Source organism: Malania oleifera, chromosome 5, assembly GCF_029873635.1.
Source record: "Malania oleifera isolate guangnan ecotype guangnan chromosome 5, ASM2987363v1, whole genome shotgun sequence".
Lineage (NCBI taxonomy): Eukaryota > Viridiplantae > Streptophyta > Magnoliopsida > Santalales > Ximeniaceae > Malania > Malania oleifera.
The window spans coordinates 16,453,755-16,466,950 of NC_080421.1; the positions used below are offsets into that span (position 1 = coordinate 16,453,755).

The 13,196-nt window shown below is 35.8% G+C and overlaps 1 protein-coding gene across 2 annotated transcripts in view; it reads right to left on the reverse strand.

Moving 5' to 3' along the window:
• Positions 1–346: 346 nt before the first annotated feature.
• The window catches only part of LOC131155794 (ceramide synthase LOH2), a 38,542-nt gene continuing 25,692 nt past the window's right edge, over positions 347–13,196 (reverse strand). Inside the window, exons 4-6 of one of the 2 annotated variants that reach the window (XM_058109206.1) lie at positions 2,621–2,806; positions 2,344–2,522; positions 347–790 (exon numbers count right to left, since the gene is read on the reverse strand). In XM_058109206.1, coding sequence (XP_057965189.1) covers positions 771–790; positions 2,344–2,522; positions 2,621–2,806 — 385 coding nt within the window. In that variant the 3' untranslated portion in view covers positions 347–770. Of the gene's footprint in view, positions 2,523–2,620; positions 2,807–13,196 lie in introns of both variants that reach the window. The other variant, XM_058109205.1, reaches the window with a different exon arrangement.

The following is a 13,196-nucleotide window of genomic DNA, read 5'->3' on the forward strand; positions in this document are numbered from 1 at the left end:
ATGACGCAACGACTTAATTCCATTTTACACCATTTGATTCCATTTTTACATACCAAATATGTAGTTAATGATTATAACGCTGATAAAGAGTATTCATTCATCACAATACTAAAAATTTATTTAGTGAAGATATATAATTATAGCCATTAATTAGGTAATTACTTAAACCACCACATAGGCACCCATGTACAGATACGAGAGAGTATTCATTCATTGCAATACTAACAATTTATTTAATGAAGATATATAATTATAGCCATTAATTAGGTAATTACTTAAACTACCACATACGCACCCATGTACAGATATTTTTCCTGAAACAGAATAAAGTCCTCGAGACCAAAAATAAAAACATGGAAGAAAAGTGGTCAACCCCTCTTGCCCCACTGAAAAGTGAAAAGGTTGAGAGTTGCACACACTCCCAACCAAGCAAAACTCAATTTAACCAAATGCATTACAAGAAATGTTCTCTTTCATTTTTTTCCACAGAAACTAATCTAAGGTAGGTATTTTTTCAGGGAACAAGTATAGAATAACAGTAGCCTATTATGTATACACCAAAAGGTAATCGAGGTGGAATGTACTTCATGGTCCTAACTCCCTTTCCTTATCCCAAGAATAATTGAACAAAAATCAGAAATGTAAGAAAATTATGAACACCTTCCGCCCCAGTAGTAAGAAATGAATTCAAAAAGAAACCTACAAACAAGCAGTGATCTAGTAAGACTGCCCTATCTCAACTGAGGAAAAGAAACTTCAAAATCTTCCACTTAGTCATCATCCTCTGAATCTGCATTTGGACACAAGTAAAAGGGGTGCAAGTACAAGATATCAGAAAAATAAACGTACTTCAAATGTTCATTTTCCTTTCTAGGTTGCATTCAACAATTCGAACGAAAGTAGTAGATGCAGGAAAGTGACTCCAAAACATCTTAATCTTATGCTGGAATTGATATCACACAAAAGGTGAGGGCATGCATGTATCACTATGCTGTGTTTGGGAGCATAGATTTTGGTCCATGGGGTTGTGTGAATTTGGATAAAAAATTCAATGCAATTTCATATTATATTTTATTCACAATTAAATCCATGGCCTCTTCTAAACACAGGATTAGAGAACTTTTCAGTATAAAGATCAGGTTATTAAGTAAAAATCAGGCACAATGAATAGTACAAATCAACGTGTAAGTAAAAAATTTAGTAATCTTTTTCTCTACTTTAGGGATTAATTTTGCGTAACTGACCTTGAAAGAAGTTCAAATTTTTTGTCACCAAAAACTGTTATCATAACCCACCAAAGAAGAAATCACTTTTCTATTTTATTTGGGGAGAGAGAGAGAGCATGAGAAAAGGAAAAAGAAACGTGAGGACCCAGAAGGCATAATAGACATTTACGTACGTGAGGCAGTTCAGATGTAGTACTACAGTTACAGCATCAATAACCGAAAGAATCAATAATATATTAGTAAAAGCAAGCATTCTGTCCCCAGTGGATGTATCCTCAGAATCGTAAAAATGATTAAACCTAAACATTATAGGCCCATAATAAAACATCTCTATCTCAAATAAAGCATGGTTTATAGGGTAAGACAAACTTAAGTATGAAATTTTCCAAAAATGGCTTGCAAACAACACAGCATTTTTACTTACCTAACTTTTCATAATTTTTATTAGAGATCCAATAAACTCACTGAAGTTAATTACATAAAAAGACATCTGAATATTTACTTTTCTCCCACATAAACATCACTAAATCTAGGTTAATAATGCAAAACTACAACACATGCTCTGAGACTTTTACTAACGAGAAATTTCAGCAAATACTTAATGAGGCTACTCACCAGCACTCCCTTAACTGATTTTATGCACGCACTATGTCAACAGAAATACAAACACGCTGCGTTTGGGAGCATGGATTTCGGACTTTGGATTTGAATTTTGGTGGGTTAGGACAAAAATTTCAATACAGTTTTATATTACATTTTATCCAAATCCAGTACAAATCCAAATCCAAGACATTTCCAAACATAGGGACAAAATCTTGGAAGCATTTCTATAAATCCTAAAAGTAACGGAAAAGCCATATGGAAATTCAAGTGATAAACATCCTAAATTCTACACTACTTTGGATCTACATCTACAGTTGAAAGTTGTAGTCACCTTAAGAAATAAAAAATATAAAAAAGGGTTGTAAGGAGCCATTTTAAATAAACTTCATGAGCATGCACGCACACGCATGTACGCACGTGTGTGCACAGAGAGAGAGAGAGAGAGAGAAGCATTTTAGCAATTTTTTGGATTAGACGGTGACCTAACATTTGATGGGAAGAGTAAGCGGCTTACCAGATCTGATATCTTCTCCAACTTTTCCCCAATTTTTCAGCTGTTTAATGATCATTGCGTATATGAGAAGCCACCAGTACATATGGAACACAAGTAGCGTCAATAACATTGTATTGAACACATAGTATAAGAATGTGGGATAGGACTCTGATAGATTCAAGCACTGGCATACATCAGAGCTACAAAATGCAAAAAATAAGAAACTATGGGTGAGATGACACAAATAAAAACAGATGTGGTTAAATTAAGCACCCAAAACATCTGCAGCAGAACAAACCTTGATGATCTTATAACCCAAAAGGGAAAGAATATGAGTCGCAGTATGAGCCATGAGGCGGCAAATGATCCAAAGAACACACTTGCTCCAAGCTCCTTCCTTGAGTATTTACAAATTTTAGCAGCTTCCATGAATACATCACTTGCATCATGTAGCGCAAGAACAATTGAGCCAATCCGGAAAAAGCTGTAAAATTGATGCTTTATAAGTGCTCTCACTCAAAATTTAAGAAAATTATCATTCAAATTATTTCATATTTTTTCAATGTAAACTTCAAAGGAGGTCAAGTGAACACAACTAAAAAAAATTTATATATATATTTGAATAAACCAAAATTGCCATTATGAAGATTTAGTGTTATGTTGATGTAGATAAATATTCCCTGAGCACCGGTTTCACCCTCAACAATTAAAAAATCCCAGGCATGGATATTCTTCGATAGCAAAAGCCAAGCTGCTATGCTAACCATGATACTAGTATAATTATAATTACAGACAAGAAATTTTAAAATTGTACGCCTTTTAGTACATATATCTTATAGGACATTTGTCATCATATCAATATAACCATCTCCATAGCATCTGACGGCTAGCACTTCCAAGATGCATTAATAAGCAGATACCTAAAGATCTGCAAACAAAATGACAAGTTCCAAGCAACAGTTCGCATTAACAGACTTCTGAAAGTTAATTCCAATATATGGAGAGGTAAACGACAAACTGACGGGGATCACACTTGGCAAGACCTTGGCGTATACCCTAGGCGTAGACATAATATGAGATCATATGATTATATACAGTTTTATGGTCAAATTTTTGGGGAGTCAATATTATGTTTCATTAATTAAGATTTTTTCTTACCTAGTATTAAGAGAAAGCCTATATAAAGGCTTGATGGCTAACCATGAGAGGCATATTGGATATTGAGAAATAAGCCCTAAATTAAATTTTGACTTGATTTTAATTGTCACATTTATTTTCCTATTGTTTTCTATTATTTTTTCCTGCATCCTTCTTGTCGGCCAATCATTCCCGCATCAATTTGGTATCAGAGCCTCATCCTGATCCCCCATCATAGCTTCAACATAGCCACTATTCAGTCACCAGATTATCTTTCTCCTCAGCCATCGATGCATATCTTCTCTAATGGTCATTCCCCCCACACCAGCAACACAAAACCTTTCCAAATCCATCATTCAGACATCCACAAACCAATACCCCTTCCAAAACCCTAGCTGACCCCCAAACTTCACCAATTTACACTTCCAAACCCTGATTCCTCTTCTTCAGCACAGAAACAGTAATCACCAAACAATCCATCACATACAGAGAAGGCCCAGAAAGGAGAACCTATATGATTTGCAGTATTGTGGACAAAGAAAAAAATAAATAAAAAATGTTAAAAAAAAAAAAAAAAAAATCATTATCGCTGTTGGCTGCTGCCAGAACTGGCACAGAGCAAGGTGAAAAATAAAACTGCTGCTACTGCTGCTGTTGCTTCAACACCATCTTCATCCTCAATTAAGAAGCCCAACCAGCAAATATTCCTCCTTGAATCCTGAATCATCCACCAGATCTCCCTTTCCCATTAATCACAGGGCACGACCAAAGCACCAGCATGTTCAAAGTTTCACCAGCAATAGTTGCAACACTGCAAGCTGCCTGCTATGCATCTCCACCATAGCCGATTCATGGCTCTGCCATATTCCATTTGCATTTGCTATTGAAGTAACAACTTCCCAAATCTGAAACTCGCATAAGGCCATATCCTCTTATTTTCTTTTTTTTAACCTATTCCCTTCCTGCAATGATTAACAGAGCCTGGCCCATAACGGCATAAGCCCAACCATTTTTTTTCTATAGCCTGATCCACCTGTATCAAACCCAAACCCAACCTTCCCCTTTACACTCCTCTACTACCAATTTAAATAAATAAATATATATTATATATACAACCCTTCATTGTCATGCTTGCTAAAATTGCACCTAATTAACTGCAAACAGCCTAACCAATGCCCTCATTCATTTAGCACACTTGTAAGCACCAATAATATTGAAAATTGTCAGTATCACACCTAGCCTATTTGTCTACTCTTTTTTTTTTTTTTTTTTTTTCAATAATGAAATGAATTTATTAAAAAAAAAAACATAATTACAATGAAATGAGCATAAGAAATTCCAAAGAAAAAAGTGAAAAAGAAACAAATTACATCAAAGCTGCCTCCCCTTCAAATATCTGACAGCAAAGACCCCTAAAAACCCCAAAGGAATCAGCCCAAAAAGAAGCAAGAAAAATAACTTTCTCCCAAAGCAATCTTAGAGAATGCTTTTGGTCTTTAAAATTTCTAGCATTCCTTTCCAGCCAAAGCTACCACAAGATTGTAAAAACAACCGACCCAAAATATCCTTTCTCTCTCCTTTCCGAAACCCCAAAACTTCACTTTCAAAAAATCTTGAATTGTAGCTGGAGTCACCCAAACCTCACCAAAGTACGAAAACAAATTGTTCCACATGCATCTTGCTACCTTACAATGAATAAACAAATGACTAATAGTCTCACTAGACTCATTGCACAGCATACAAAAGTCTGGACTAAGGGCTTTGTAAGACCTCCTTTTTTGTAGCATATCATTTGTATTGATCTTATTAAGAATTGAAGTCCAAATGAAGGCTCAGATTTTAAAAGGAATCTTTGCTTCAAAACAACTCTGCGTAAGAGGAAAGGGCTAGAATTTGTGGATTTTAGGATATTGGAAAAGAAAGACTTTGAAGAGAAAGACTCTGAAGTGTCCCCAATCCAAAGCCTAGTATCGCCCTATGAATTTGGCACGGAAGAATATTCACCAACCTCTCTTTCATTGAGACTTTTAAAGAAATGATTAGCCCATGAAAGAGAGCCAGCCCCCCTCAAAAGAATAAAAAAACTGAAATTGGTGCATTATGAACAATGAAAGTTTAAACAGAGGCGGCCACCAACAGCTCCGACAAAGACCCACCAACCCAAGTATCCCCCTAGAATTGTTTTGTCGCCAATAGCTGCCTTAAAACAAGTGAGAGGAAAGAAAATACTAGCAATCTGGGAACCAAACCTCTGAGGACTCACACTCCCTTTGGAATCCCATCTATTCTTGTGTATTCAATATTTACTCTTCATTACCTTGTGCCAAAGAGAAATAGATTCTAAGGGAAACCACCATAACCATTTTCCTATTAAAGATATGTTATTAGAAACCACATTACCAACCCCCAAACCTAATGCTTCCACCCCCACCCCAGACTTTGGTCTTTTAACATCCTCACTAACTAAATGTTCCCTCTCATTCTCACCAATACTCGACCACAAGAAATTTCTCATAATCTTGTCCAACTTCCCAGCCGCCCTAGAGGGAATTTTGAAATGGGCCAAAAATAAATAGCAATATTAGCTAAAGAAGCACTAATGAGAGTGATTCTACCCCCAAGTGAAAGACAAGCCTTCTTCCAACCCTCTAATCTTTTGTCCACTCTCCAAATAAAAACATCCAATGGAGGGTTACCCCATAAAGGAAGACAAAGATAATACAAAAGCCAAGCCAAAGATTCACAACCTGCTAAAAATCTAAAAATCTCAAACTCTCTATTGCTCAAATTAATAGCATCTATACCACTCTTAGACAGATTTATCTTCAGCCCCAAGCCTACTTGTGTACGATTCCTCCTATTATGACCATTGGAAACTTGAAAGAAACTCTAGCTGCCATGGAAAAAGAAATTGAGATGATTAAAACTAACCATTCCCACATTAAGAAACTACAACCCAAATCCACAACTTGGTTAATCATTCACCATTACAGAATTATGTAAAATAAAGGCTAATTTCTGAACTGAAATAGCAACTTTGATAGGTCCAACCAATAGAACATTAAGTTATCTTCTGCGAAAAAAGCGCCTAGGGAAACAATTTGTGAAGGAGGCCCAAGTAGAATGCCACGATAACCAGATCTTTGAGTCAACTCAGGGTACTCACCACTCTAGTTCAGTCCCTATAACTAGCAAGTCTAGTCCAATCTGAACCCAGATTCCTCCACAGATGCAACACGTGAGAGCCTGCACTATGCAACATTCTTCACCAAGCCATGGAACATATGCAACATTCAATTGGTTCTTCATCTAGGGTTACTACAGCTAGAGTCCATAAAGGACGAGGTTACATATGATGCTGTAGAAACATATTCTCAACCTTTAAATCCATAACATCGAAATTCTAATTCTTTCACCAACCATTGATGGACTTGGTAGGACTGCTATATCTCACAATGGTCTTAAATTACCACGAAATTATCAAAATTTCTGTCAAAATTTCCACTTTCCACCACTCATGAAATCGAAATGGCAGTTGATTTCCATCTTGCATAATGTTCAAAATTTCAAAGAATCATCCGAAATTTATCAAAATCTTGAAATTTTAGTGAAACTTGTTGAAATTTTAACTATAGAATAATATTTCACTAGAATTCATATGTGAGATTTAGATGCAAAGTGAAAGTCCTCTCTTAGTTTATCTTACATTTTCATTGTAACAAAAGATTACTACATGGGCTTTTGAAATTACATGAAAAATTAAACATACAGCAACATTTTATTGGAACATTCTTGTCTAAATTATCTTTATTTGTATAATAAGTAATATTTTAAATTGATTTATGAATTTCATTTATATTAACCTAATATGTTTAGTACATGTATTGTATTAGGAATATGTTTGATACACATTATATTAGGATTATGTTTAATACACATATTATATTACAACTATTGTGCCTCATACACAACATAGATTTATTTAATTTGTAATATATTAGTCCTAGAACTTACATTATTATGTCTATTAATCATTTCTAAAGTTTCATAATGAATTCCATGCTTTACTACTAATTTCCATCATTCTTTTAAATCAAAATCGAAATTGACATTAAAATCGAAATTTTCATCCAAATTTCCGTACTTTTGGAGCTTCAAAATTTTAGTCAAAACCAAAATTTAAGACCTTGTATCTCACCAATGGATTATGCAATTCAACCTAGGCATGGGTATAATGATGACATTATAAAGAAGATTAAAGTTGATGCACCTTCCTATGATGGTGGGTTAGATCCAACCGCATTCTTAGATTGGCTACAAAAGTTAGAGGACTACTTTGAGTGGCAGGCGTGACTGGAGTGCCCCACGTCCAATTCTCCAAGACTAAACTTCCTAGATCTATTAAGCAATATTGGCAAATAATTCAATGGGACTTAGAGCACACAGGTAGGCCACCCAGAGTTCAATGGGAGGAGATGAGTAGATTACAAGAAAAATATGTCCCTACCTATTACATGAGCCAGTTGCTAGAACAATTGTATAATTTTAGGTAGGGCACAATCATTGACAATCAGTACATGACTCATTTTGAGGACTTGACATTGTGCTTCAGCATTTCTAATGACTAGATGAACATTGAATCTAAGTTTGTTAGGGACTAAGGAATGGATTGAAGAGATAGGTTTCCTTAAAATTTCTTCATTTTTTAAAGGAGACCTGTTATAAGGCTTTAGAGTTTAGAGTTAGAGAGATATCATAGGGCTTTATGTGCAAAGGAGACTCAATCTCAACGTTGGAATCAATAGATGAGTACCTTTTGATAGGGCTCCACTTGCTCATGCAAGCCCAAAGAACTCTTAGAACCCTAATCCTTCAATTCCACCAACTAGTCAAAGTGTAAGCCAAACGCCCCTCTACTTCGATGGACAAAGAGCCAACTTCTATCACATCTAAACCACTTAACCCATCCATTGAGTGTCATAATTGCCATGCTAAGAAACACATTGTGGCCCACCTTGGTGTACCCTAACCAAAGATCTAGAAAATGAGGAACCCCAAGAAAACAACAACAATTACATCTGCAAACTACTAGACTCGCTTGAATGCAAGGATGAGAGGGAGGACAAAGACCTTTATACCTATCCTAATGTTGTGTGGTGTATAGTGGCCACCTCAACAAACTAAAAGTCATGGAAGCATGCCAAGTCATCCTTAAAGAAATTGAATTTAAAGATACCTTAATAATGTTTGGCATAAAAGGATTCTACGTTTTGACTCTTTCAAAATTTGAAGAGGAGGAAAAAGAGTCAACATTGGTGTTAGCATTAGCACCAAAAGGTGAGTTTAAGTTTGAATCTAGAAAGTCGCAACTTCCTATGATTACAAAACTACAATGACAAGAAGAACAAGAAGAAGCAACCTTAAGTCCCACAAGGTGGGGTTGGGTATATGAATCATTTTCCACCAATTCACAAGATCTAGGGTATTTTCCATGACTAGCTTAAGATCTCTAAGATCCTTTTTCACTACTTCATTCCAGCTTATTTTAAGTCTACCTTCAACCCTTCCACTACCATTAACAATAACTAACTCACCCCTCCTCATTGGAACACTTCTTGGCCAACGTTTCAAATGTTCAAACCATCTAAGTCGCCCTTCTCTTATCATGTCTTCTACTGGTTCTATGCCTACCTTATTTCGAATATATTCATTCCTTAATTTAACCTTGAAAGTTATACCACTCATCCATCTTAACATTCATATTTCTGCAACTTTTGCTTTTTTGATATGTTGTTTCTCAGCTGCCCAATATTTTGATCCATATAAAATGGGGATGCTCTTGTAACTGTCTTATAAAACTTTCCTTTTAATTTTAAGCGTATTCTACGACCACATACCACGCCTAAAACACTCTTCTATTTGACCCAATCTGCTTTAACTCTATGTATTACATCCTCGTCAATATCTTCCTCTGCTTGCATAATAGATTCAAGGTATCAAAATTTACTAGTGCTATTAATTTCTTGATTATCAATTCTAACCTTATCTCCAATAATCAACCTTACTTGACAGAAGTTATATTTCACATATTTTATCTTATTTCTACTTATTCTAAAGTCTCTAGACTTTAAATTTTTTTCTCCATAATTCTAACTTATATTCATTCCACTCCAACTTTCATCAATTAGAACCATATCATCTACAAACAATATACACCATGGAATGTTATTTTGGATATTCCTAGTGAGTTCATCAATCACTAAAGTGAAAAGATATTGACTCAAAGTAAAGCCTTGATGCACCCCTATTGTGACTGGAAATTCCTTAGACTCTTCTCCTTCAGTCTTAACATTTGTTGCCATTCTATCACACATATCTTTAATGACATTAATATATCTATTACACACTCCTTTCTTTTCCAAAACCCACCACAGGACTTCCCTAGGTACCCTATCATATGCTTTCTCTAAGTCAATAAAAACCAAATACAAATCGCTCTTTTTTTCCCTGAACTTTTCTTTAAACTTCTTAGCAGTTGAATAGCTTCTATTGTCAACCTTCCACGCATAAAGCCAAATTGATTCTCTAAAACCCTCATTTTTAGCCTCATTCTTTGTTCAATTACCCTTACCCATACTATTAAGTGAATTTCAAGACATCGCCCCTATGCCCAATGAGTTGCCTCCTTTATGAGACAATCAACATGCTAATGAGAATTGACTTTGTTCCCAAGTCCTAGTTACCATGTCTCCCATATTATAGGTTAAACCTTAGAAAGCATGGTGAAATGAATAGAAAGATAGAAGGATTGTGAAGGAAGTGACAAAATAAGCCTAATCTTAATCCTTGTGCCATCCAAACTCTTTTACCTCAAGAAAAGGATGGCACATCAAGAATGTGCATTGACAGTCAAACCACCAAAAAGTCAAAGTGAAGCATAGTTTCCCCATTCCTTGGTTGGATGATGAGTTAGATCAATTAGTAGGCTTTAGAGTCTATTCAAAATTGGATCTATGACTATGACCAAATTAGGATATGACTTGGGAATGAGTGGAAGATTGTTTTCAAGACCCAAGATGTTATAAGTGGTTTGTCATGCCTTTTGGGTTGTCTAATGCACCCAACACATTTATGAGAGTCACGACGAAACTACTTCATCCTTTTCTAGGTAAGGTTCTTTTTGTCTATTTTGATGATATCTTCATCTACAATCAATCTATAGAAAAACATTTGAACCATCTTTGTGCAGTTCTCAATGCTTCTTATGACTCATTTCATTCGGCGAATACCTATTTATTGGAATAAGATGGAATATATTTTAAATTTTGGGAATCAAGGGAATAGTTATTCCTTATATATTCCTAATTATTTCATTCAACATGCAATAAGAAAGAAGTAGACATACCCTTAGTGAAATTTGAGAATAGTTATTTCTTGTCTATTCCTTATTATGGACTCATAAAATGTTTCATATTGTTATTTGCTCTATAGTAACAATGTAATTTCTTGTATAACTAATTGTAACTAACCTACTAAACTAATCTATTCCTAGGAATAGGCACTCTCCAAACCAAACATAACCTTAGGTCTACTAAGATGTATGTAAACCTTAAGAAATCTTCAAACACATGTCATTTCTTAAGGCTTGTTGTGTGAGCACTAGGCATTTCTAATAATCACAAGAAGGTGAAAGCTATACTGGATTTTTGACATGTGAAGTTTTCATGGGCTAGCCACCTCTTACATGTGGCTCATTAGGAACTTTAGCACCATTATGGTTCCCATTACTAATTGTTTGAAGAAAGGGGAGTTTTATTAGTCTACAACATCTGCCATATCTTTCAAGGAAATAAAGATCAAGATTTCTGAGTCACCCTTTTTTTTGTTGTTGTTGCCTATGATGCATTCGAAATAGGCGTTGGTGGAAAGTTAAATCAGGACGATCGCCCTTTAGCCTACTTTAGCAAGGAAATTAGTGATACAAAGCTTAAATATACCACATAAGACAAGAGGTCTAAGTTGTGGTGCAAGCACTTAGGCATTGGAGGTATTACCTACTACCCCATCTGACCCCCTAGCACTTATGTATCGACAATCACAAAAGAATCCTAGTTCTAGGCATGGTAAATGGGTTAAATTTCCCTAAGAACGCTTTTTGTTCTTAGGCATCATGTGAGTACTGAGAATAAGCCTGTTGACGCTCTTAGTTGAGTCGTAGCACTTTTACACTCTCTAAACGTTCATGTATTAAGCTTTAAGCGTATATAAAGGATTAGTAGATTTCTTGCCCCTTTGGTATCAGTTCAAAGAGATGCAAAACGATCATTATTGTGATTATATTGATTTTGTGATTAGAGATGGTTATATGTTTAGAGGGACTAAACTATGCACTCTTCACATTTCCCTAGATGACGTTTTGGTTTGGGAGTTCCACGATGGCTGCCTTGCTGGCCATTATGGTAGGGATAATACCACTCTACTAGTGGATGATAGTTTCTATTCTATTGGTTCTTCTTAAATTAAAATGTTGCTAGGATTGTGTCTCAATGTCACACTCACCAATTGACCCTGTTCTTCAACATAGGCCTCCAAATTGGGTCGAATTGATCCATCCAAACACCCACTTCTCATCCTACATCACCATGCTAAGATCATTTCAAGGTGTATGAGGAAGTCGAAAAAGAGTATTTATGCAAGGCTAATATTCTGCATCTTATGTTAGTTTTCTTAGCATGGTGATGTAGTTTTCTTGTACTAGGATTATGTACGTTGGGGGCTTGTTTATAATTTTTCTGTATTCTACAAGTATGTGAGTAACGTAGTTTTAGGAGTTTATTTGTAATTTCATGTGAAGAAGCTTTCTTATAAATAGTGTGTGAAAGCCATGTTGTAAGCACCTATTGTTGAATTAGAATGTGCAAAGTGAACATAAGTTCCTCCCATATCTCCTCTCTCCTCCCTGTCCCTTCCTTCCTTCTTCTTCTTCTCTCTTATTCTTCCTTCTTGTCTTCTTCTCTCTCTGTTTTTCTACCTTCACTTTCTCTCTAATTCTTCACTGCTCTGAAATTTCTGTAAAAACAAAAAAACAAAAATCAATTCTGAACTTTTCAGAAAATTCAGTCTTGTCCCTTTTTCGAAACTCTAATTTCCAGCCTATATTTCACAACACCGCCCACACCATCAAAGATAGAACAGCCCGAACACCCCTTCCACTAAAATTTCATCATCATTTGATCACTCCTATGGTTCCATGCAGCACCGCTAAGTTACCCAGCCGTTGGCCTTAGAAAATCCCAGCCTCTTGTGTTTGTTTCTTCACACTGCCACTACCATTGCAATCCCCACCCCTTGATCTACCCTTGCCCAAAATATCATTGCAGGAGGAGCCCTGCCGGTGGTGCACACGCCCCCCACACCAACGACTGCAAGTGAGATTCTGCCAGACCTCCTGCTTCCAGAATCGCAAGAACTTGGTTCCAGCCACAATATTTTGGGTTTTTTCCACGATATTTTGACCTGCAAGGAGATATTTTGGTTGTGGTCCTCGTGGACAAAATATATTGCAAGCAATCGTGATAATTTGGCATGAAAATCTAGATTGATCAACTTGTTTTAGGGTCTTTGGTCATATATATATAAAATTGCATCATGGTGACCAATGTTGAATTGTCCACAAAGGTGGAATTGTTATCAAGTAGGGTGCAAAACATGGAAAATGCCTTGAACACTACTACCAA